At 36.1% G+C, this 27,254-nt stretch overlaps 1 protein-coding gene across 12 annotated transcripts in view; it reads left to right on the forward strand.

Annotated features, from left to right (window-relative positions):
- The window catches only part of Ctns (lysosomal cystine transporter cystinosin), a 71,458-nt gene extending 46,915 nt beyond the window's left edge, over positions 1-24,543 (forward strand). For 4 of the 12 annotated variants that reach the window (XM_089736794.1, XM_089736795.1, XM_089736799.1 and 1 more), the window contains 9 exons: positions 9,148-9,258; positions 10,417-10,516; positions 10,757-10,957; positions 11,932-12,172; positions 13,156-13,275; positions 14,393-14,563; positions 15,583-15,803; positions 16,955-17,053; positions 17,762-19,149. In XM_089736794.1, coding sequence (XP_089592920.1) covers positions 9,148-9,258; positions 10,417-10,516; positions 10,757-10,957; positions 11,932-12,172; positions 13,156-13,275; positions 14,393-14,563; positions 15,583-15,803; positions 16,955-17,053; positions 17,762-17,801 — 1,304 coding nt within the window. In that variant the 3' untranslated portion in view covers positions 17,802-19,149. Of the gene's footprint in view, positions 1-9,147; positions 9,259-10,416; positions 10,517-10,756; positions 10,958-11,931; positions 12,173-13,155; positions 13,276-14,392; positions 14,564-15,582; positions 15,804-16,954; positions 17,054-17,761; positions 19,374-22,481 lie in introns of those variants that run through there. The other 8 variants (XM_028174129.2, XM_089736803.1, XM_028174283.2 and 5 more) reach the window with 3 other exon arrangements.
- The last annotated feature ends 2,711 nt before the right edge of the window (positions 24,544-27,254 follow it).

Below are 27,254 nucleotides of genomic sequence, written 5' to 3' on the forward strand. Positions count from 1 at the left end.
TGAGATATGAGTTCTAAGGTCTCTACCTTGCAAACCGAAACGCATTACTGCTTGACGGTAGAAATAGGCATAGGTGGTGGTACCTATCGGTGCGGACTCAAAAGAGGTCCTTCCACCAGTAAAAACTACTAAAAAAACTACATGTCCATTTGCAGATTCCTTATATAATATAGCGTAGACTATGTCTACTGTGCCAACGATCGAATCCGTATAAAGGTGATTTTTGCAAACAGCTTATCCAATCTCATGCGTTTTACTTTAAATTTATTTACATTGGCATAGATACGGGCGGCGCTGGCGGAGTCAAAGACATGTTAGTCACTATAAAGTAAAAAAACTCAATCGGTTTGATGACTATTTTTTATTTGTTTAAAGTAACTGTAAAGGCAGGCATTCCATAAAGGGGTAATGATAAAGAAGTAAGGGGTAAGGCATAACTTAACAACATGGTTTCAGAGAAGATGACTTGGCTTTAAGTGAATAAGAAACTTACATCTTTGTCTCCCGATTCCTATCTAAAAGATAAGATAAAACAGGTTCTAATAAGAAAACAACACCGTCAATGACTATCGTAGATGTAAATTGAAGTGGTGTTTCGGAATTTAAAGTTCACTTACATACATATATAATGTACATGTGGAGATTTTAAGACCGGATTTTCCTTGATGTAACAAAAACTCAACCACTTTAGTTTATTAGTACTGGCACATGCTAAAGATTTATGACCAGTTGCAATGTATTCCCAATAAAAACTGTGCTATACTTTGTTCTGTACATGAGAAAGCATTTATCGCTTATTCGAAACCCGATACTTTTAAACTGAATCGGATGCCGCTAAGTGAAGTATTCGAGCTAGGTATTACCGAATTTCCAGTGAAAAGAAAAATTAACGCGAAACCAATCATTGACTGTTGTAAACATCCTAATTGCATCCCTGTCAACGACCTCGTGCCTCGGATCTCAGTGGCGCGACGTGTAATGACAGATGGCTTTTTGCATTGAACGTTCGGACACGACTGGTTTCTAAACTGGCTTTGTTTAAGTGTATATAATGCCTAGTCCACACTTTTCCCTGGCATACAAGTACAAATAATATTTTTATTTTGATATATGATTGTCTCTTTCGGGAATAAACCAATGTAATATATAAAGTGTGCACAAAAAACTTATATCGCTTTGTAAAAACGATGGTTTTTGTTAATTTATAACCTTATGTTTATATACACATTAGCGGACTTAATGTCTAAGGCATTTTCTAACAGTCAGAAAGGTATTGTAAAGAAAGTTATGTTAGATGCATTGGTATATAAATTGAATACGCACACACAACCTATTCCCTACCAACAAGCTCCGTTGTTTTTGAGAAGTGTGGTAGTATTGGCATAGAAGGCAAGATTGGGTTTATTATGGGTATTTATTATTCTTTCCTGTCAAAAATTCTTAGATAGAAACCAACGAATAAATAATAAGATAGAAACGAACAATGTTTTTGTTATAGTGTGACTTAGCATAATCGCCCCTGTTATTTTTGATAGTACTGTTGGAACTGATGCAAACATTTTGCGTTGATAAAATCCAAACGCAAACCCAAAAATGAGATGTCGCAAAAAGTGCGTCCGGCATTTGGGAAATATGTTTTTGCATCCTAACATCTACTGGAGTGTGAACAAGTCGTAATAAATCATTGAAGTGCAGCATGTTACTGGGTCTTTTCAAGGTTTGTTCCGTATTGTGGTATTCGTTCTGGATTCTACTTCAAACTGTGTTGGTTCAGCTAGTTTATCCGGTGAAACTTGGTTTAGTTTCATTTGAAATCGGGCTTACGGATGCCACAGTCTTCATCAAACTAGGTTTATGAAAAAAAAATCGTTTTGATGGGTAATTGTTAGTGCGACTCTTACTGCTTTTTGTGTAGTAGAAGTACTTTCATCCTAATTTTCAATTCGCCTAGATAATTCCTGTTAAGAATTTCAATGCTCATTGTTTTAGATTGTCAAACTGTCTCATGGTCCACTTGTTATTTAGCGGATAGTATGTCGCTGTCTATTTTTGCTGCGATACATTCTCGTCAATCGCATCCTACCTTAGGTTGGATTTTTTGACAGCAAATGGGCCGGAAAAATATTGATTTCATCAACTATGTAAAAACCTAAACTTGAGAGAATTAGCCAAGATAATGTGTATATTTTGTGTGACTTTTATTTCCTTTGATGGCAGACTGGCGACTGGTTTCCATCGCCCACGTACAAATGCTGACCACAAAACGTGTACTTAACCCCATTGACCTTGCTGTAGGTTTTGGCTGTAAGTTTCCTTATGAAGCAGTATTAATAAGTAAAATCCTTTTACTTTTGGTTTGTTTTCCTTAGCGGCTTAAAATAAAATTTATTTCTATTGTAAGATTCTCTAATGGATAAGGAGTAAATTAGTCCTAAGTTCGAGTACATTTGGACGCCTCAATTTATCCGTATTCTAAAACGCGTCTTAGAAGAGAATGAAGGTTCCGTCAAATTTTCAGCAGTTAACTGCGTTGGTACATAATATATTATGAGCAGAGTCCCTGATATGGGAACTTACTGCATGTTCGAAAATAAAAACCGTCGTGCAATGTGCGCCCTCGCAGTTTCCATGATTGATCGGTGACGCCCGAAGAAAGACATAAACAAAACAACCAATCCTAGATATTGATTCTTTGAGGTTTTTTTTTCCTACCTAAGCTGATAGCCTTGAGAGGCTATTTCAGCGTAACCTTAGCTAGTAGGTGAGCTTACGGGGCTCAAACCGGAGTGATGCTAATACTGACCCTAGCAAGAGCAGTGCTTCGCCGAATCTACCATCGGATCGGAAACGCGACCCACTGAGAAGATCCGGCGAGAAACTCAGTGGGCTGTGTCTATGGGTTAATCTTTGAGTACTGTAGTAGATTGAGTATAACGAAAGTAATTATTTGGATAGTAACGTATCTATTCGAAAATTATCGTAACAAAAGCCGTGACTCTTTTTCGATTGAAATCATTAATTAAATACAATCAGAATCGATTGGCTAGGTTTATTGTATCGCATGATTATCTGGATTAATTTCTCGTTGTAATTACGTGAAATCACGTTTCACGCCGAGTAAAGTACATCATATATATCGAGTCGTTTTCCAAATGAGTTTAGCTCGTGACCGTAAAATTAGCGTCAGCTAAGTACCTATGTACTAAGTAGTAATTTATTTTGTAGGGACAGTCCATTATTGAGCTCTGAAATACATTTTGCTTTCCGTTCAATTACAGTTAACAAATTTCAGTTGAATATTATTTATTTATCAGTTTACGTGAATCAAACGTGAACAGAGTTTATATACGATATTTATATTATTTTTTTATCTCGTTTTATTTTAAGGATTGCACTACCATTGCGATAAGACTAGTCCTTATAGCTAATGAGTTTTGAGTGTCAAGATCGCATATCTCCCATGAAAGGATTTAAGTGGCATTGTGGGATTTAAACATTATAATTATTACCATCAATCATCACTGATATTTTTATTACGTGAATAAATAAATTTATATAATAATCTCCATTAATTAGCAGCAGATTTGTTTATCTACTTTTAAGTCGTGAGATTGTTAATTTATTTTTCCCTAATGATCAAAAAGCATGCCGTCAGGCCGTCGACTCTGGTAACCACTGCTCATGTACAGTTTGCAGGATAAAAATGCGTACCGACTCTAATTTCAGGAGACTCATGAATTCACCCTTCTGATTTAAAGAATACGCATTCGTGAACCGTTCAATCAAAATCAATAAAAAATTACACAGTAAATTCGTAAAATAAAAATTCAACATCTCGTGAACGCGAAATAAACTTTTATTAATCATTAAAACCGAAAACAATTTAAAACGTAATCGAATTGTTCGTTTTATTTTGTGCCACGTGATACGCCGAGTGCTTTGTTACAAGTTCTAATAAAATACGATAGAAAAACAAAACACGGTTAGATACATGTTTCATTTGCCATATGCATTACATCTGCAAATACAGCTGGCTTACTATATTATTGTTGAGTGTTTGTATTCATAACGAATTGTATCTGCAATAGACAAGTGTGCTTAGTAAATAAAAACACAATAATACCTGGCGAGCCCGGGGTTCCGCTCGTTTTAAAGTTATCTTTTGAAAACAAACTTGAAACGAAATGTCCCGGATTAATAAATAACTTAGGTTACTTTTTTCCGGGCAGTGGACTGTATTTTGTGTGGGGTCGCTGGTTAGCTTCAATGAAACTTGGCTTAGAAAGAAGGCCTTTTATTTCTCTTGGTACACTATACAACACACATGCTAAGTGCGACCAGAAATTTTGTACAACTACTTGCCTTACAAACAATGAAATATATGAAAAATATTATGTTTATGATTGCCCTAAACAACTTTCACTTCCATGAATTAATTTAATATTCCAAGAATTAAAAAACAAAATCGACTTCCAATAGAAGAATAGTGTATTGTGTTTTTCAAATGTGATAAGCAGTACAGCCTTGGTTCACTAGTCATTATTAGATTAATATAAGTGAATTCAAGGAACCTAGGGCAGGTGTCTCAGAGTGGGCTGCTAGCGTTTACGAATGTTTTATGGTGTCTTGTGGGTCGGGTAAACACTTAAAGCCAGCTGTTGGCTTATCGTTGCCCAGCCTGTGCTAGCTAATAAATAAACAGTACGAGTAAGGTCATTTCGGATCCTCCCGATCCACTAACGGTTCTTTTAGGTACCTCAAGCACCGGTCCTAGTCAAACCCGTCGCCTGCGACGAAAATCTCGGCAAGTAAATTAACCTACAGACAGAGCCTACTAGCTGTTGTAACTACTGAGACCTTAGAACTTATATCTCGAGGTGGGTGGCGCATTTACGTTGTAGATGTCTATGGGCTCCAGTAACCACTTAACATCAGGTGGGCTGTGAGCTCGTCCATCCATCTAAGCAATAAAAAAAAGCCTACTGAGTTTCTCGCCGGAACTTCTCAGTGGTTCGCGCTTCCGATCCGGTGGTAGATTCTGCAAAGAATGGCTCTTGCCAGGGTTAGTGTTAGGAACGTCATTAGCTATGAGCCCCGTGAGCTCACCAACTAGTTAGGTTACGCTGGCATAGCCTCTCAAAGCTACCAGAGTAGCTAGGAAAAAAAACCCAGTAATATTCGTTAAATTAATACATTAGTATGAATACTCGTATAAGTAGTAAGTAGGTATCTGTTACCAAAATAAAAATGAAACTTAATTAGTTAATTGCGACGTAACCTTTTTCGTTGCGTTTCACGTTTTACTGTTGGATAAAAATTACATAAAAACATTGACCCGTAAGTGCGTGATGCTAATCTGTATCAATTAAACACGTGCTTATAAAACGTGAATTTTATCTTGTTCGCTATTTTTACTTCGTTACATAAAAGCTACGGATGCTTGTTCACTAACTTCCACATAATATTTTTTTTTTTTATTGCCCTTGTAGGCAGACGAGCATACGGCCCACCTGATGGTGAGTGGTTACCGTCGCCCATGGACTTCAGCAATGCCAGGGGCAGAGCCAAGCCGCTGCCTACCAATAGGATTGTTAAGGAGATATTTATACTTCTATACTAATATTATAAAGAGGAAAGATTTGTTTGTTTGTTTGTATTGATAAGGCTCCGAAACTACTGAACCGATTTCAAAAATTCTTTCACTGTTTGGAAGCTACACTATTCTCGAGTGACACAGGCTAATCTTTTTTGAAAAAAATTAGGGATCCTTACTAAAACTCCAATAATGTAACCCAAGGTGTAAAAAATTACCTAAAATATTGTTTACAGCGCGTGCGCTGTGAAAACTGTTGATGATAGAATAAAATAATGTACTACTACTATGTAGATATTATTATTTACGAAAAGTGTCGCGACAGCATATGTCTGATTGTTATAGTTATGCCACAAGAAGTGTTCTTTTGTTTAAAAAATAAAACAACGTCAAATATCGTTGAAATTTTTGTTTAAGACCCGAGCGGAGCCGGAGCGGGCCGCTAGTAAGCTATAAATTGTAGTTTAGAAGGAATAAAATATACGCCTATATTAATAAGTATATGTAAGTAACTCGAAGAAACGCCTGAGATGAGCTGCGTTTTCCCTCGCAAACGTTAATTCAACGCCTCAGCTGATTTTTAGTGTATAATCGATTTCATTTAAAATCCCCGGTGCGATAATTTGATGGGCAGTGAAGTCAAATGTTGATAAAAACGCGCTCTTCTTTATTTATGAAAATAGCACAATAGGTAGGTACATTGCACTTAAACATACAATTGTATTGAATTCAATTACACACACATCATGTAGTGTTTAGTTTGGTAAAATGTTAATTGTCATTTGTATTTTTACTAGAAATTGAGTGAGTGTGTCTACCTATCCACCTTTAACAACGGCAGTCATTGAATATATTACTTGAATAATAAACGTGGCGTGAAAATAGCAGATAATAGAGCCAAATAATTTAATCATGTTAATGTTAATAAACACGTTAAATTGACTCTAGTGCTATTAAGCAGATATTTCAAACCTAAATTAGTTTTCGTCATATAATAATATTATATACGTACTTGACAATAAATGATGTCACTTGTAATAGTAGTTGCATATTAGTAGCATATTTTATTTTATAGAGTTAATTTTACATATAAGACTAGCTGTACCCGTCCGCTTCGCTGGGCATTTATAATTAACATTATTATTTCTCACCCCCACAAAGATTCTCATTATTAACACCCCCGCAACTGGTGTAGGGAGTCCAACACTCATATAAATATTAGCCTATCCATTAAGTTCATGTATTTTCTACATGGATACCAAGTTTCAAGTCAATCGGATGCACGGTTCAGTAGTTATAACGGAACATCTCAAAAAAAACACTGTAGATTTATATATTAGTATAGATTATACAATATAATACATAAGAGTATAAATATGCTTTAAGTATTATAAGAGCTGCATTTATTAACCACCTTTGTCAATTGTATATTCCTTGTCACGATCACTTTAAAGAGTCCAGACAAAGACGCCAGTCGCACGTTGGAACTGATACGTACAATTTTATAGATGTTGAATATAGAGAGGCTTGCAATTATTCTTCAGAGGTAGCTAGTGGCTAAAGCATACTTTTGGAATTGCTTGCAGCCACGAACATTGGCAAACGTCGACCATCAGGAGGGCCAGAAAAAAAAACATCCAACCTATTTTTTATTATCATCATGTTGTGAATCACTCTTTGATTTTGGAAACAGTTTCACATCGCTACGGAAAATTTTATTTTGAAATGTAATTCAAGGTTTGACACATAAGGAACACAAATTGTGATAAAAATGCTCACAACAATTAATTTTATAGAACGTAGTGATAATGGCTTGACTTGCACGTGTTGCTTATAAAATAATTAAATTAAGATAAACTTAAATGCTACTTTTCGACCTCATAAATATTTCCAATGCAGATATGATATGTTAGCCACGTGCTACATCATTGAGCACAATTATTTATTTATCATTGTTTCTATGCTTAATTATTTGTTTGGATCTTTATATCTTATTTTCATTGATCTCACTAGAGCTATCACGGTTAAACGGTGTACTTGAACAGATTCTACCTTCATCATTTTTAAATTTATGCGGATGGATACATGAGTACACGGTCTAATTTTATTTCGTTTAATAAATGATAGCGTGAATAGTATTTCCCATTCTGGGACATAATATCGACGGCTGCCTCACCACCATTGCTTTACTCTTTTTTTTTTGAAGTAATACCTTTTCGTGGTCTTTTTATAAACCTTGTAAGTCGTCGTGGCCTAAAGGATAAGACGTCCGGTGCATTCGTATGTAGCGATGCACCGGTGTTCGAATCCCGCAGGCGGGTACCAATTTTTCTAATGAAATACGTACTCGCAAATGTTCACGATTGACTTCCACGGTGAAGGAATAACATCGTGTAATAAAAACCAAACCCGCAAAATTATAATTTGCGTAATCACTGGTGGTAGGACCTCTTGTGAGTCCGCACGGGTAGGTACCACCACCCCGCCTATTTCCGCCGTGAAGCAGTAATGCGTTTCGGTTCGAAGGGTGGGGTAGCCGTTGTAACTATACTGAGACCTTAGAACTTATATCTCGAGGTGGGTGGCGCATTTACGTTGTAGATGTCTATGGGCTCCAGTACAGGTGAGCTGTGAGCTCGTCCATCCATCTAAGCAATAAAAAAGAAGCCGATAATTCACGAACATAACCCTTATTAACTAAGTTTTCACTTAAGTTTACCTATGTAGATATTATGGCATTCAATTTATAATAACGTAACTATAGCCCGTATTAAGAACATATATTTGTATACAAGGCTTACAACATTGTATTCGCATACAACGCTATTTCAATGAACTTGTTTTAGGGCCTTATTAATTACGTTTCCTTGTTTACCTTCGAAACTTGAACACGGCCAATCCGTTCTCTTTTATTTGTTAATATTTTATCAAGAAAATACTCTTAAATGCCTTAATAGTATTATAAACGTTTAAATAAATATGAATGAATACTGTTTCTTGATAAGAGTAGATAAGAGAAATGTTATATAATTATTTTGACCCAATGATCAAATGTTTAATTTAAAATATCAAAATTAATATAGTGGGGGATTAACACATAATCACGTGCATACATTTTTTCCTCATTCACGTTTCGGCGTTTTTTTTTTTTTTATTGCTTAGATGGGTGAACGTGCTCACAGCCCACTTGGCGCTAAGTGGTTACTGGAGCCCATAGACATCTACAACGTAAATGCGCCACCCACCTTGAGATGTAAGTTCTAAGGTTTCAGTATAGTTACAACGGCTACCCCACCCTTCGAACCGAAACGCATTACTGCTTCACGGCAGAAGTAGGCGGGGTGGTAGTAGCACCATATAAGTCTTAAATTTGCATTTAGTACGTGCGCGACAAATAGATGAATAACTAAATAACTCAATATGACGCCAACCGATTTCGATGATTATTGTTTTTAGTGTATTATTTATTTATATTAATTTGTTTTGGATTTTTTTTCTATTTCCAGTCTGTTTTTGTTAAAGCATGTCTATTTACAATTAATTGTTGTTCATAGGTAAACAGATCACGATGGCGGAATGCAGTGCAGTATTGAGGCCGCGAGCAGCCGCGTGCTCTATTTCTAGTCATAGAATACGCTTCTGTTTAGTTGTTATGTTAATTTTAGGTAAGTTACCCCTCAGACACAGCCCACTGAGTTTCTCGCCGGATCTTCTCAGTGGGTCGCGTTTCCGATCTGGTGGTAGATTCTGCGAAGCACGGCTCTTGCTAGGGTTCGTGTTAGCAACGTCATCAGGTTTAACCCCCTTAGCTCACCTACTAGTTAAGGCGATGCTGATATAGCCTCTCAAGGCTCTCAGCTTAGGTCGGAAAAAAAAACCAGGTTATCTATCTGGGAAATTTCATTTTAGATCAATTCATATTCGATCATCCAATTTGAGATCCAAGCATACAAACTTTCATATTTAATATTAGTATTGTATATTTGATAAAATTTGCATTGGTTCTGATGTAGTTTAAGATGCGTTTCGTAATATCACATTCTAGTTCGGGAAACGTTTCTAACTAAAAATATGATATGAAGTTCATTTCATTTCAATATCACGAAAATTAGATTTAGAAAAATCTTATATTATCCAAGTTACAACGAAAATTTAAATTCATCTTGTCATCGAGATCTCAAACCGAATAAAAATATAATTGATTAAAGCGATCTCATAGAATAAATTGTCGAATTTTTCGAGTAAGTGCGAATAAAAACTTTATTAAATTGTTTCATAGAATGTTTTTTTTTTTAAAACATTTGTAATCTCTTCGTTTCAATATAATTATGTCACGCTACCGAGCATGATCATTCGTGAATATTTTATTATATCTCGTTAACGTTCCAAAGAAATAAGACTGTGACTCCACTCGTAATGTTGATTAGTACAAATCGCCTAGCAAAGTGGAACTTCGATTTTATTTATTTATTTTTATTGCTTAGATGGTGGACGAGCTCACAGCCCACATGGTGTTAAGTGGTTACTGGAGCCCATAGACATCTACAACGTAAATGCGCCACCCACCATGAGACAAAAGTTCTAAGGTCTCAACTATAGTTACAACGGCTGCCCCACCCTTCAAACCGAAACGCATTACTGCTTCACGGCAGAAATAGGCAGGGCGGTGGTACCTACCCGCGCGGACTCACAAGAGGTCCTACCACCAGTGCAGCACAGTCAGCAAAACCCGAAAATATTACAAAACATTAATTGCATTATTAAGGAAGTGATTTCATTGGCTAAGGTAATCCGTAATAAGATTTGTCATTAAATTCTTTCAGGTATACCGAGTGCACATTCCCAGTTAGACAAGATGTACGTCGAAGTAACTGATTTGAATTTATTAGTCGAAGAAACGCGACTACTCAAACTGGTCCAAATGTGAGTATTATTACATTTCGCGGCAGAATTAGACATGATGATGGTACCTCCTAGTACGGGTTCACCACCGGTAATGACACAAGATTACAAATTTTATTTTTATTAAACATCAACCGGGAAGTTCTTTCAAAAACGTATTTTAAAAAAAAGTAACTTGTTACGACATTTGAACGGAATAGTCGCTTCATTTAATTATTAACTGAGTTTCGTTTCCAGTCTAATACTTTCTTCTTGTTCCAGAGGCCAATATAACACATCCCTAGAAGTGATATCGAATATTCAACATCCAGATATAGTCCAACTAGTGCCACCGTCAATAGAAATACCAGGTTCGAACGAACCTAATAAAACAGTGGTGATATCGTACGATATATGCGCGTACGGAAAGAGTCCGGGACATTCGGAAGTGACGTTCAATGTTACACCGCCAGGTTTTGTCAAGTAAGTGCGATATGTATTATATACACCATGAGTATCAATAGTATATATTACTTACGTATTTTAAGCTATGCATAGCTTTTATCGCGGGCTTTGAGCTCGGCGACCGAATCAAGAAATTCCGTAACGAAAACAAAACCGAATGACTCCCACTCCGCCTATCATGTAGCTCGCGTTCAACACATTCACACGTTGCGCTTGTGTAGTGTTTGTAAGCGCGCGGCGTGACGTCGCACTGCATGCGCATCATGAAAAGTCTGCCCATCTCTCTCTAGCTTATGAGTGTGAAGGGGACAGTTAATGTTTTGCTTTTGTTAATGTTTATAAATATAGCGTGGTCTCATTTTATTATTGTTTTAATATTAAAATTTTATTGTCTAATTATAATTGCATAAGTTTATAAAAAAATGCTATGCAATAGCTTTACTGCGGCAGTCCCCGAGAGTCACACTTGCTATTTTTTTTTGCTTAACACAGATAGTCGCATCTCTAATAGCAAACTTATTTTGTTAAAAGTACAAGGTGTATTGTAAATAGTTTTCGAATTTTCAGATTCATTATTTTTAAAATATCTTATCCTAAATTTCACTAAGTTACATTAGACTATAAAACATTAGAAACATTTACATTTGGGATGTTCAATGTTAGAAGTTGTAAGCATAGTTAGCCAATTATATGCTCTAATATATCTACTATACATAGTTATATCCCCATACCGTAGGTATCCGATATACTTGATTACAAACATTAATTAATGTTTTATAATTAAAACTATTTTTACGGTATGATATCGCGTTTCTATTAATTTTCATTCTGTTATTTTCCGCGAAGCGAATACTTTACAGTATTCTGGCTGACGGACGACTCGTCTTGATTCCCGTAAAACCGTAAAAGTATTTTTAATTACGTCAACGATTCGAGAAAAGCATTTAAAAAAAACTACTATCAAATAATATCAATTAATTTCCTGTTTCTAGCTTAGACACAGTGTACCTACGTATAACCGTCATGCACTCCAACGAAATAAACATAATATCGTACATAATGGGTTGGATATACTTCGCGGCCTGGTCAGTTTCGTTCTACCCTCAAATATACATAAACTTCAAGAGGAAAAGCGTGGTCGGTCTCAACTTCGACTTCCTGGCGCTAAACATTATGGGCTTCACCATGTACTCGCTTTTCAACTGTGGACTGTATTTTTCTAAAGAGATTCAGGTTTGTCTAATTTTCGTTTAATATTATGACATCGAAGGGCTCGACGAGCGAATTAACCCATAGACACAGCCCACTGAGTTTCTCGCCGGATCTTCTCAGTGGGTCGCGTTTCCGAGCCGGTGGTAGATTCTGCGAAGCACTGCTCTTGCTGGGGCTAGTGTTAGCATCACTCCGATTTGAGCCCCGTGAGCTCACCTACTAGTTAAGTTTACGCTGAAAAACCCTCTCAAGGCTATCTATCAGCTTAGCTAGGAAAAAGAAAAGACATCGAAGTATATCCCAGCCTATAGCTGTCCATTGTTGAAGATAGGAATCTTCAATCGATCTCCAGTTTGGCGGGCCCGTTGCCATCTACATCCAACGTGACACAGCAATTTCACTAGGTCGTCCGTCCGTGTGGTAGATGGTCGTCCCTCACTGCGCTTGCCAATACATGATCTCCACTCAAGAATCTTTCTGCCCCATGAGCCGTCCGATCTTCGCGTTATGTGGCCGTTCAGTTTTAGACTGAAATTTTAATCTCGCACATCAATTTATTATTATTTTTTTTTACTGAACTTTCCTCTACGAGCGTTTTGTTCGTCCAAAGAGTCATAGAAATAATTATAAAATTTATCTTTTTATCGCTTAAATAGGTGGACGAGCTCACAGCCCACCTGATGTTAAGTAGTTACTGAATCCCGTAGACATCTACAACGTATATGCTACCACCCGCCTCGAGATATGAGTTCTAAAGTCTCAGTACAGTTAAAACGGCTGCCACGCCCTTCAAACCAAAACGCATTACTGCTTCACGGCAGAAATAGGCAGGATGGTGGTACCTACCCGTGAGGACTCACAAGAGGTCCTACCACTAGTAAAATGCATGCTTACTCCTTAGTGGCTATGATGCGCGAATATAATGGGTATGTGGGACCAATAATGCCACAAGTGTACTTGACGTTGTCTGTGCGTGTGTGTACAAAATAATTGAATGTTTATAGAACGAGTACTTCAGTCGTCATCCCCGCGGATTGAATCCGGTGCAGCTTAACGACGTGTTCTTCTCCTTGCACGCAGCGTTCGCTACTCTCATCACGATCACCCAGTGCTTTTTATATGAGGTACGGAGATATTTCTTACGAGTCGTCGTGGCCTAAAAGATAAGACGTCCGGTGCATTCGTATGTAGCGATGCACCGGTGTTCGAATCCCGCCGGCGGGTACCAATTTTTCTAATGAACTTGGTAGGATCGATGAAACATGATATTAAATTAGAATTACAAATAATCCTTCGATTTAGGTCAAGGACACTTTGCGATATTCGTTCATCAAATACTCATAGTAAGCCACTTGGACCGTTCACTTATCTTAATCCTATAAATTTTATATCAAAAGAATATTCATCGAATTTATCTCAAACCGACAGACTCGAGCAATAATAATAAATTGCATATTTATCAAATTAAGTGTTTTCAGCTTGCTGTTTACCAAATTTTTGATAATTCGCGGGCTGCGGTACTAATGAGTTCGACGAAATATGTATAACCTTATATTAATAACTTAGTTTACAGTTTCACAAAGACTGTGGATCTGAAATTGGCAATTGCAGCGGAAATGAACAGGAAATGCAGTCGAGTAAAAAATATGACGGAATTTTTCTTCTTTTTTTGCCTTAATTAGACGTATTGACGTCAGAAATACCTACCTAATAAATACGATCCACCTATCCCGATGAAACTGGAAAGATCGCCGGGTCACCAGTAATCCTTCCTTCACAAAAAAGTAACGTTTTTTTTTATTGCCCTTGTATGCAGACGAGCATATGGCCCACCTGATGGTGAGCGGTTACCATCGCCCATGGACTTCAGCAATGTCAGGAGCCGAGCCAAGCCGCTGCCTACCGCTTAATACTCTTCACACATATCGTTTTCAACCCCCATCCGGATGTGTTGTAGTTGATAGTTTTATTTTATTTATTGCTTAATTGGGTGGACCAGCACACAGCCCACCTTGTGGTTACTGGAGACCATAGACATCTACGACGTAAATGCGCCACCCACCTTGAGATATAAGTTCTAAGGTCTCAAGTATAGTTACAACGGCTGCCCCACCATTCAAACCGAAACGCATTACTGCTTCACGGCAGAAATAGGCAGGGTGGTGGAACCTACCCGTGCGGACTCACAAGAGCACCTACCACCTGTAAAAATGATCATACGATTGTCTGCGTTGGTAACAGCGTGAAGAGCAACGGGTCTCGACGGTAGGGCGCGGGATACTCGGCGCGTTCTCGGCGGTCGTCATAGTAACGGGCAGCATCGCAGTAGTCGGCAAGATCGAGTGGCTGGACTGGCTCTACTACTGCAGCTACGTCAAGCTCGCCATCACGCTCATCAAATACGTGCCGCAGGTCAGTACTGTCGACAAAACCGAGCCGGTGTCATTGGGGACATCCATGTAAAAACCAGATATCAAAATATCACTCTAAAGAGCAGTCAATAAAGTTTAATATTGCGTACCCAGCACTCGCCTAACAAGTTTTAACGTGCGATTTCTCTAATATGTAAACTACACATCTTTAGTTAGAGGAAGTCTGAAAGTGGCAACTGTGGCAGAGAAGCTGAGAAGTGCGCGTTTGGGATGGTATGGACATGTGATGAGACGAAATGAAAATGAGGTTGGTAAGAGAGTGTTAATGAATGTGGAAGGATATAGAGGAAGATGTAGACCTAAGAAGAAATGGATGGATTGGGTGAAAGACGATATGTGTAAGAGGGGAGTGAGCGAAGAAATGGTATATGATTGAGGAGTATGGAAGGAGAAAACATGTTACGCCGACCCCAGGTGACTGGGAGAAGGGCAGGAGAATGATGATGTAAACTAACCATCTTTTCAGTTTGTTGGCACATAGTCTCAAATCATGGACATGCCCGAACTTGAGGTTCAGTTATTGGAGTCCGTAGATATCTAAACATTATTTCCGCCATTCTCCTTGAGACATGAGGTCGAAGTCTCAATTGTATTGTAAAACTATTGCCCAACGAGAAATGCGCAGCCGAAAACATCAATATTTCCAGTCTTTTCTTTCCAGCCACTATTCACGATACTCAAGAGAAGAGGTGGGGTGGTGCTATCGTACAGATTCCATAGACATAACAAATTGAGTTTGTCGCCGGATCTTCTCAGTGGGTCTCGCTACTCTTGCTAAGGGTCAGTGCTAGCAATAACTTCAGGTTGAGCCCGAGCTGACGGAACTATTGATCTGCATGTAGTTGGAATATCCTGTTAGGCTACCAACAATTACTTAGGGAAAAATATCCGAGATATGGTATCATACAGCCAAAGCAACTCGAAAATCTAAGACGTGATCTATTCGATAATCAAACTTGAAAATATAATGAAACAAACAAAACAAACCATAAATTTCAGGCGTACATGAACTACAAACGCAAATCAACGGTCGGCTGGAGTATCGGCAACATTTTCCTCGACTTTGTGGGCGGTTTCCTTTCGATACTCCAGATGGTCCTCAACGCCTACAACTACAACGACTGGGTTTCGTTCTTCGGAGACGCGACCAAATTCGGCCTCGGCCTCTTTAGTCTCGTTTTCGATATATTCTTCATACTGCAGCACTATGTCTTCTATAGGTACGTAACGATGTTTCTAATAAGCATGCGGTGTTGTCATTATAACCTGTTCCGATAGCTTTGTGTGTGTGTGTGTGTGGTGTTGCTGTGACATCGATAGTAATCGTTATAAAAAAATCATATCGTTTAAGTTCGATTTTAGTCGATTTTGTAGCAATCACTTCGTTGAATATTTTTGTCATGCCCTAACATGTCACTAATTTCGATTTTAAATACTAATTATTCATTTTTATCATAACAATTCTCAATATAACACTTATTTGCTGTTCTATTCATTCGAATTTTCTTCTTTCATTGGAAAAACCAAATATGACAACACCAAGGGTTTTTGCTTTTAATCTTATTTGGATTTAGACGTTTTTTTCTAAATTCCACAAAAGCTGGTGCGGGTGCTCTAACATAGCAAATAAGTCGAGCCTTCACTAACATTTCTCCACACTTACTCTATCTGCTTACTTAACACACTTTATTACATGAAGAACGAAAACCAGAGAAACTATTACGGACCCAGAACAAATGCACAGTGGAATTTTCGATCACAGTCACACAAAACGATCACATAGTTGAAAACAGAAATGCAGAAGTCATGGCTGAAAAACAATAGACGCTAAACTGGAGCTGTGGACGCTAATACATTATTCCATTCGAATGAATAAGAGCAAAGAAAATGTATACGAAGAGGAAACCTTGAATTTTTAATTACGATTTATTAGATAGATATTAAAGAACACAAGCAAGTTAAACCACTGGATTGATCAGAAAATCGTCACAAAGGGAAACAAAGGAAGATGCAAAGTAACATCGAAGACAACAAAAACACACGTTATACAACAACATACGACACGGGGACATATTTTTTGTAATTTTAATACACAGCATTTACATTTCACAGAGAACTAAAAGATCAGAATCATGAACAATTTCAAAACTATCATGTTCAATCTGTTTCGGATGTAAATGTTGCAAGTGCAAAAAAAAAAATACAAAAAAATCACCACATTCATCGACCATCCATATCCGGGGTACGCTTTACGCTTCGCACGGAACGCGCGCGCCGAGGACCGAACAAAATGGCGCCGGAATGCTTTTGTTATGTTTTAAAGAAAAAACGAACACAAAAACATGGCTAAGGAATGTGATTGATATTTCAGAGAGGGCAAGGAATTTGTAATGGTAAACAGTAGTGATGAGAGTTCTGAAATGACGAGCAGCGCCGAAGGACGCGAATACTTTCTGTTGGTCGACAGTTGGTATGTACACGGCTGACTCTAACGACGCTCTAGTCCTAATCTATTACTTTTGTTTAACATAACGCCATAGCTTTATCGATAGTTTTGAGATGGAGAAATTATTTATGTATTTTTAATTCGTGGTGACGGTTTTTTGAAGTGAAACTTCTAATGAGACTTCTAACAAGGTTGCGTTAAACGTTTAACCCTGCCATACTAGAAAGAGACAGAGCGAGAGTGAATGCGTGACACTCGAACGCATGCGCGTAGTATACCTGTTACACGCCAGTGCGGGCGTTAACAACCTGTAGCGTCCAATATTTTAATGAAGTATTTAATAAAATGTTTATATTTATTTTTCTATCCATAATTTAAAATATATATAATATAAATGTTGAGGATGTCTCATCTCTTATACACAGCACTCCCTATTACAAGAGCAATCTGATTAAAGGATGAAAAATGAGGAAACCCACAATACTGCACATCTAAAAAGAAGTTTCACTTCATTCACGTGCACCAAGTTGCACGCGCACTGTAATTTTGTTTTTTTAATAAAGTAAACTTTTTTTATCGGCCTAAATTTTGACGTGCCGTTTGATATTGAATGTCGATGTTGTTTTTGTTAATATTTTAATCGATAACAAATTTGCGACAATAGTTTCACCATCTCTGTATGAAGCTAAATGAGATAAATAAATTAATTTTACTCAATTCATGTTTTTTTAGGAACGCCGACAAGAAATACAACTTGGACGTGAAGGTATGATGCCATAACCGCGTTTCTGTACTAGTGACACGCCCCGGATTCGCTCAGACAGAATGCCGTTTTTAAGACATAGATTCTCATAATAAATTAACACGACAAAGATGAAAAAGCTTACGTAATGTTAAAACATAATTTATTGAAGAAAAAGAAACGGTTAATGTTATTCCAAGCAACTATTTATTTTGTTTGTAAAATATATAATATTTAAATGCATTTTTTTTTCGAAACATAACTTCATCTTATGTAAGATCTTCTATTTTATGTATCTCAAATCAGTTCCGAACAGCATTTATTTATTTTAGTTTTATCGTTAAATTCCTTAGAAATTTCAACTAAATTAAACTAACCTTTGCAACTATTATTTTAATGAAATACCAAACACTGCATTTCTTCTTTATTTAACGCCTTTTCAAATCTTACGCTTGTGGATACGATTTTTTTTTTTGACAAAATTGAAACCTATAGGACCTGAGTGATAGGACCTTATCTGCAGCTTTTTATAAATACTTAAAACCTTTTGCGAAATTCGTTATTGCTCGATAAAGATGACTAGTGTCCAATACTCGAAATCCAATCATAATCACTGACGCCTCAAGATTTAAATTCGTCTAACTTATTATCTTTTATTTCGTATTTGACAATTTCTTTCTGTTCTTTTCCTGGAAAGGTGTTTTTTTTTGTTTAATTTTGTTACAAGCTTAAAGCTCATCACTAGCTACTAATTTATTTAGTGAAATGAATAACGGTTTACAAAGACGAATTTAAAAGACGCTGAACTATTTTATCTTTGCCTATTTATTATAAACGTAACTGAAAAAAATTCAAGACATGGTAACCTTATTTTTTTCTCACTCAGGATCGTAAACTTTATTTCTTGCTTTACTTTGGTGACCAAAAATCTACGTCTTTCTCTCTTCTTCCTTTAAAAAAAAGACAGTTTAATTCACGTACATGCAATATTTAGACTGAAATTTTCATTTAATAATAAAAAGACAGCTTCATAGTACGCCTGAAGTTTCTGAAAATGTGTTAATTATGATATTATAGATATAATTATTTATTATGTAATTTGATTCAAGAAGGAACGATAGAAATGCTTAGAGGAAATCCGCAACAAAAATTACATCTCAATTCTTACGATAAAAATATATATATATATATTTAAATTCCTTATTTTATGTAATGCTTAATCTGATGAAGGATGAATCTGCAAGTAGATAATTTCTAATAATTAATGCGATGGTTATGTTTTACTGTTTATTATTGGATGACATGCGCAGTCAAGAAAATAAAATTTGTTATAAAAAAAAGTACACATTTCTAATTAAAATGTGTACAAACTTATAGATTCGTGTTTTGATTTCACACCAGCCTTCCCTTTCCTTTCCCTTTTGTTCTGATAAATAGCATTTAAAAATTACCCTAATCCTATGTGTTGTGTAACAAGTGCGGTTTGTATTAATTAAATAAGGTATTTTGGTAATATTTAATGTTTAAAATTTAAGTTATTTTTTTATTTTCATTTAGCTAATAAGATATTGTTTATGGTACACAATAAATTAGTCTTGTTTTTGCTGTGTTTTAATTTACAATTTCCACAGTAGTCGTATTCATTTAGGGAAATTACCCTATATATAACTATCAATAACTACTAAACGACAACAGGGTTGCAAGGTGGTGAAAAAAAAAAATAGGAACTCCTTAAATATATCTGAGTAGGCTCCAATGGGTCACGTGACCACAAACTGTGATAAACTTTTCAGTTATATAGGCACATTTGCGTTCTTTTTTTTAATTATTTGTATATTTAATTCACGCTAAATGACATATTTTTTTAAATGAACATGCACTATGTTATTTTTTTTTTCTACTTTTGTTGTCAATATAAAATGAACAAAAGGCAATAAGGAATAAATTAAATTAACGTTTTGTGTACTTTAAAAAATTAGCCCCTGAAAAGGTTAAATAGAATTGAGCATTATTTAGTAGGTAGCGACTAACTAGGCTATGTCCCTGGCATCGTTGATGTCATAAACAGATCAAATATATTAATTTCTTGATTAAAGTGGTCGTCTTGTGAGTCCGCACTGGTAGCAATAATGCGTTTCGGTTTGAAGGGCGGGACAGCCGTTGTAACTATACTGAGACCTTAGAACTCATATCTCAAGGTGGATGGCGGCATTTACGTTGTAGATGTCTATGGGCTCCAGTAACTATTTAAAATCAAGGGGACTGTGAGCTCGTCCACCCATCTAAGCAATAAAAATATTTTATTCTGTGGTGGGGCATACAATTACAATCATCTTACTTATTTCTACCGCGAAGGATTCATTCGTACTGGTTTGAAATTTGGGACTGACGCAATGATAAAGTTTATTAGAGTTAAGTTATGTAATACAATTTATACTTTAGCCTAGTGTTTCTAGGGTCGCGTTTCCGATCCGATAGTAGATTCTGCGAAGCATGGCTCTTGCTAGGGTTCGTGTTAGCAACAACGTCAGGTTTGAGCCTCGTGAGCTCACCTACTCGAACGGTTATGCTGACATAGCCTCTCTCTATTAGCTAAGGTAGGAAAAAAAAACTAGCGTCTGTCTCTATCGAGTGTGCCTATCTCGTTCATTCTAAAAAGGTAGTTTAAAATTAAGCTTAATTAAAGCTAATAAAAGAAAACATAGAAAAAGGTAATGGTTTCGTAAATGTGGGTAGTGTGTGAGGTTAAAAAAAAGTACATGAGATTAGATTATTATATAAAATAATGTGAAATTTACTTTGCAGTCTTTAATACACAGTTTCAAAGTACAAAATTTGAAAGCATTAGTTAAAATAATTAGAAGTGAATTGATCATTAAGAAAATTTTATCATTAGAATTGAGGTGTGTTTATAAGTAAATATATTTGAACTGATTTATAGAAACAAAGGTACAAAATTAGCACCATGCATAGCAACCAAATAAACACCTTGGCCATTTAAAAATCCAATCAACGAAATTTAACTCGTATGGACTAGGGTATTTGATTCATTTTACCATTATTTGTAATGAGTGCTTACTTGCTTATATTAAGCTTTTTTAGATAATGTAGCGGTTTGTACCGAGATCAAATTATGCTCAGCGTGTAATTTTGGTAAAAAGTAATTTAATTTTTATTGATTATTTTAATCCGTATCGACAGCTCCTATATAACAAAATACACATGTATAACAAAATAACAATGTATAATAGGTAACGAATTACATACGATCATCTAGCCCTAAAGTAGGTTTCCTTGTACTAAGAGAAGGACACTTTCCATTGAAATAAGTTCATATATAAGAATATGAACACAGACAAAAAGCAAGTAAACTTATTCATCAAGCCTGTATAAATATATTCGTTTCCAAATGATTCTTGTTCACCTGATGGTTGTCTGTGGTTGAAGAGATCGCTCTTAGCGATAAGACCGCCAATTGTACTTATTTTTGTACGTAATGTTTCGCATATTTTTTTGGTGTACAATAAAAAATACTCTCTCTCTCTGTCTGTCTCTCACGCGTATATATGTTTGCCTGACGCGGGAATCGAATCGACTATCCTCAACCCAGCGATCAGGAGTGCTAACTACAGCGCCTACTTCTGTTTGACAAAAAGCAAAATAAAACCCAATATTTTTGGTGCGTACGTTCTTTATCTAGCTCTTTAGTGAGCTCGTACGCCTATAGTCTAAAGGCCTATGGAAGGTATCCTATGTAATTTACCCTTATGTACCCTTTGAGAATGTATCCGCCGCATTTCAGGACGATCGGTTCTTAAGACTGACGTAAAAGACAAACGAACAAATGAAGTCAATTTCGAATTTAGAGTATTACTCGTCAAACCAAAAGACCCGTTTTGCTGGCCGTCCTATGATTTGACTGGATCACCAGTTGGGCCAATCTGAAAATTGTCTGAAAATTTGATCGACATAATCCATCCTTTTCAGATTCTTTAAGGAACGTACAAAAAAGCACGCATCGACTTTTGTATATGTTTTTTTTATTTTATTGCTTTGATGGGTGGACGAGCTCACAGCCCACCTGGAGTTAAGTGGTTACTGGAGCCCATAGATATGTACAACGTAAATGCGCCACCCACCTCGAGATATAAGTTCTAAGGTCTCAGTATAGTTACAACGGCTACCCCACCCTTCGAACCGAAACGCGTTACTGCTTCACGGCGGAAATAGGCGGGGTGGTGGTATTTACCCGTGCAGACTCCCAAGAGGTCCTACCACCAGTGATTACGCAAATTATAATTTAGCGGATTTTGATTTTTATTACACGATGTTATTCCTTCACCGTGGAAGTCAATCGTGAACATTCGTTGAGTACGTATTTCATTAGAAAAATTGGTGCCCGCCTGCGGGATTCGAACACCGGTGCATCGCTACATACGAATGCACCGGACGTATTATCCTTTAGGCCACGACGACTTCAAATTATTTATATTATAATTATACATAGATTGTTTTCGTATTAGTTGGTCTATGTATTTGACGTTGACGTTAACGTTCCTGTGTCCATTCTTTTTAAAATGAAATTATATTATCCGCTCATAAACGCCATAAACCTAAGAGATAGATAGATAGATAGATGTGCTCACCGAATGAAATACTAAAATCATTTTCATTTTCGATTTCATATTGATACAGATAATTTTTTTACAGGCAAGCTCGGTATATACTGATTCCCGGAACGACTGTATCAGAACACGAAGATGATTCGGAGAATGATCCCGAGACACGATCAGAAACACCTTATCAAGGAGACCCTGCTTAAAATATCTTCACGATTTAAAAAAAAATTTTTTATAATCTTCTATTATACGAACAAAGAGGGCTTTAATTTACTTCACTGCGGATATAATTATATGGTGCTTCGGCGACTTTGTGACCGGGGTATTGAACATTTTCGAGGATATATTTGGCTTAAAGGAGTAGAATCCGAACTCTTTTAAAGTAACGAAATAAATAAAAACAATTTTCGTTTTTACAACCTCACTGGTGGATGGATGTAAGTTCGCGCCTAAGAACGATCCAGTAATCAAATTAGAGTCTCGTGCTTTGCAGAATGCTGTATCAGGAATTTACTTGGATTTGGGAATCTATGAACAAAAGAAAGAGATAGTTGTATGAGGGATGTGTGTGAATCCTCAACCTTTCGTTTATTATAGATAATTCTCTAAAATGTGTGTCTAAAATGTGGATGACACATGATGGATTTGGTGTCAGTCATTTGTATGATTGAGCATAGATTGTTTTTCAAAAATAATCTGAATCTACTTTATGAATAGACGCGTACAGAATCGGAAACATTGACCATGGATCGATGAGACAAGATGATATTCATGAGACAGACTCGCGGTGGTATATTTGGTATATTTGGTGGTATTCTGAGCTCTTGAACGCGTGGTTAGAAAAGGACAGGAACATAATCGGATGAACTGTGTTTGATTTTGTAACGACACCCGCGTGGAAAAAAAATTTGAGAATACACCGATCGTCTTACGAAAATCATATTGTCGTTTCTATAGAGATGATTCTGAAGAGATTCTATAGAGATTCTGAAGAGATTCTATAGAGATTCTGAAGAGATTCTATATGATGTAGATTTTTATATTGCCAACAAATGTCAATCAGCATTCCGTTAGCGTTAGCAAAACGATCATAGCAGATTTAGTACATATTTAATTGCAAACCCACAAGAGCAGAAGGTACAATCATAACGCTAAATTACTATCGTGTGCTGAAGGTGACATAGAACAACATATATCTAGAAGAGATAATAGTTCAGTTACATGCGATTATATGGCAAAGTAAAATAACCTAAAGATGAAAATATTAATTCTTACTGTTAAGTTGTATAATTAGGCAAGTGACTTTTTTGCTTTTCGTTATGAAACAATCTTTGTGTCGGTGTGATGATGATCAATAGTGATGTGTTCAAAGTGTTAAATGAAACAGAACTTCGTCGAAGATGATCGTGATAACGATATGGACGTTATATATGAACAGTGTATTGGGATAATATCTGTGAATATCGCTATTTTTTTAAAACGATTACGTATACTAGGTAAAATATTTTTAAGATTCTGTTTCAAAACTGTTAAGTAAGTAGTGAACAAAAAATAACTTTACTTAAGAAGACTAGTATAAAAGCGAATTTAATACAATCTAGCCTTCGACCGTAGTGGATAATTTTGTATGGTGGTATAAATAATATTATAATGAATAATAATTAAAACTAATTTTACGGTTAATATCGTGTTTTTTATAGTCTATATTTATGGTTCTATGTAATCTGTATTTTTTAGAATTTTGATACGAATCATTTTAGGGTTAGCATAGTAAGCTGTTAGTTAAAAATATATTTTATTAGAATAAATGTATGCAAATTAAGAAGTAATTACAAAAATTTATATATGATGTCATAAAAACTATTAATTTTGATTCATAATGTCAAAAAAGTATGGATCAAAATTCATAATTAAGTAAAGTACTGCATCGCCTACTTTCATTATTAAAAGACTCCCTTTTAGACCAAAATATTTTGAACAGTTACCAAAATGTGTCTTATAAAGTAATCTATATACCATAACAATATATAGGTTATATTTTTAGAATACGGGTAGATAGATTTTGTACTTTTGTGAATTAGCGAATGTAATAAATAATTGAATTTTTAATTACCTATAATAAAGAAAACACCGCTATCAGCTGCACAGTAAAACTTATCATTTGGATTCATAAAGGTTTTACAGGTACATTAAAAACCTGGAAACTGGCGTATCCATAGTCATTTCGCACTATATCAGCTCCTTTTTTTTGCCATACCTATTCGTTGGTAGCCTACGTGACTATTCAAACTACCATACTGATAGGTGTGTTCACGTTCTCAATCAGAGAGAATTTGCTAACACTAGCCCTAGCAAAAGCAGTGTTTCTCGGACTACCACCGGATCGGAATTGCGACTAAAAAGATCTGGCGAGAAACTCAGTGAGTTGTGTCGAAACGAGCTCGACGAGAACAGAGGCCGGTGCTTAGAATGCCTAAAAGCATTGAGAATGAATTTGGGGGACCCGGTGATACATGATTTGGAAGAGGGCGACTTTACATTGCCCTGTGGCCTGGGCGGCATATGATCAGTGTGCTTAGTGCGAGTTTTTTAACGTTGTCGATAGCGTAAAAGTTACCTGAAAATGTATGCAGCTGGAACAGCGCCCCTAGCGACAAACATAGGCAAACGTTCCAACTCCATACAAATTTGGCTTAACTTTTACGCTATCGAGAACGTTAAAAAACTCGCACTAAGCACACAGTTATAAGCGTTCGTCAACTGCATAATGGCACTGATGTTAATGGCATTGAATAACAAAAATATAAGTTGTATCTACCCCCCTTTTTACTCGTCTTTCCTTGGGTCGACGTCTACATTGATTTCGTTATCTCATAGGTGACAATCCAATCAAGTTGTTAACGAAGTTAATAGCACGTGTCGATAGTAAACGAACGCGTGTTTGATTTTACAAACGGATCGTGCTTGCCTCGTCAACAGTACAAATGTTTGTATCGCTTGAGTCGAGGTTTATTGATGTTAAATATCTTCTATCTTCTATATATATAAAAATGAATTGCTGTTCGTTAGTCTCGGTAAAACTCAAGAACGGCTGGATCGATTTGGCTAATTTTGGTCTTGAATTATTTGTGGAAGTCCAGAGAAGGTTTAAAAGGTAGATAAATATGAAAATGCTCGGAATTAAATAAAAATAACAATTTTGTTTTTCCCTTGATGTGCCCCCGTCGGACGGATTCCTTTTGTTTGTTTTAAGCTTAGGTCTTTTATTTATCGATTGAGGCACTACGAAGTCTGTCGGGTCAGCTAGTAGTTAATAAAAATTTGCGTTTTATGATGATACACGAGCTGTGTTGTGTCCGAACAAAACTTATTCACTGGAGCAAATCTGTTATTATATAGCCAATGATTTGATTTAAACAAAATGGCTTAAAGGGAAATATAACTATATCTATAAATAAAAATAAATATGTGTCTGTGTGTGCTTTACTTAATTTTTGCCTAAATCGTTAATTTAATTGTGACGAAATTTTTGTTGTATCCACATAATTGTACACATTACAAAGAAGGTTATGTCATAATAACATCATCGTGTTTGGTGGCCCGCAAGTAGTTTCAAGAAAATGATGTTCTTCATACAAGATTGTTCATTGGTTGTCATAGACAAAGAGCTTTGATAATAATTAAAAGAGTTAGTAACATTCCAAAATCAAAAAGACCTGGGTATGAAATTGGACTAATGTGAGGTGGTGGTGTCCTAAATAGACTTGCCATATGACTATTGCTATTGACTATGGCTATTATTGTCTTGCGACATAATGGGTGTGAGTACAAAGATGACGTGACGAAAAGAGGATATACACATAGGGGAATAAGGACAAGAAGTTGAAGAAATAAACTTATAATACCACGAAAATTGAAATTTTTTTTTTGACGTGATATCGTCTTTAAATCGACGAACACCGGCTGCACGCAAGAAAAGGTGTCACGTTCCGTCTGAGCCTGAGCGTGGTACCTACCCGTACGGACTCACGCGAGGTCCTACGACCAGTAATTACGCAAATTATAATTTTGCGGGTTTTGCGGTAATTATAGAGGTTCAGAACAAAAAAGATCCAATAAGCCTTAAAAGATTTTCAGCAAACACGCGATGTAAACATTGAGACACGTTTCAAACGGGTGTCTGGCGTTCATAATATATTAAGGGAATTAAATCACGGCAGATAATAATATATATAATTAAAAATACAACGGAGATAATGAGAGAGTGTAGTACGCTCAGTCATGTGACGTGCGATATCGTTGGAGGATGCTTTTAATATTGTAATTATTTCATTCAGACGTAAATTTAACTGAATTTTCTATATTCCGTACTAAGATCAAAACGTAAGCGGACTTAAGTAGTAGGTCATATGGTAGGTATATTCTAGATTTATAACGAAACAGACTTATCAGTAAAGTATCCAGATTTAAGTCTAGTTTTTCGTTCGACTCTAGCAAACTGATATTGACTGTGGAGACTTAAATTGTATTATTTTATCATTCTGTATATATTTTTGAGACACAAGTCCCAGTTTTACAGTACAACAGCTGAAATAGGCAGGATGCTAGCACCTACCCGAGCGGGTTCACTAGACGTTCTGGCGCCAGTACTTATGCAAATTTTAATTTTTGCGGGTTTGATTTTTATTATACGATGTTATTCCTTCACCAAATTTTGATTTTACTTATTTTATTTCAGAATAAATGAATATAAATAATATACAATATAAAAAGCCTTATAGTTTCAAAAGTATAGTTTATTTTAAAAGACTTTGATTTTTGAGGGAAAGTTTATTAAATTAGAATACTTTTAATAATCGTGTTA

The sequence above is a fragment of the Bombyx mandarina genome, chromosome 22, assembly GCF_030267445.1.
Source record: "Bombyx mandarina strain Sakado chromosome 22, ASM3026744v2".
Lineage (NCBI taxonomy): Eukaryota > Metazoa > Arthropoda > Insecta > Lepidoptera > Bombycidae > Bombyx > Bombyx mandarina.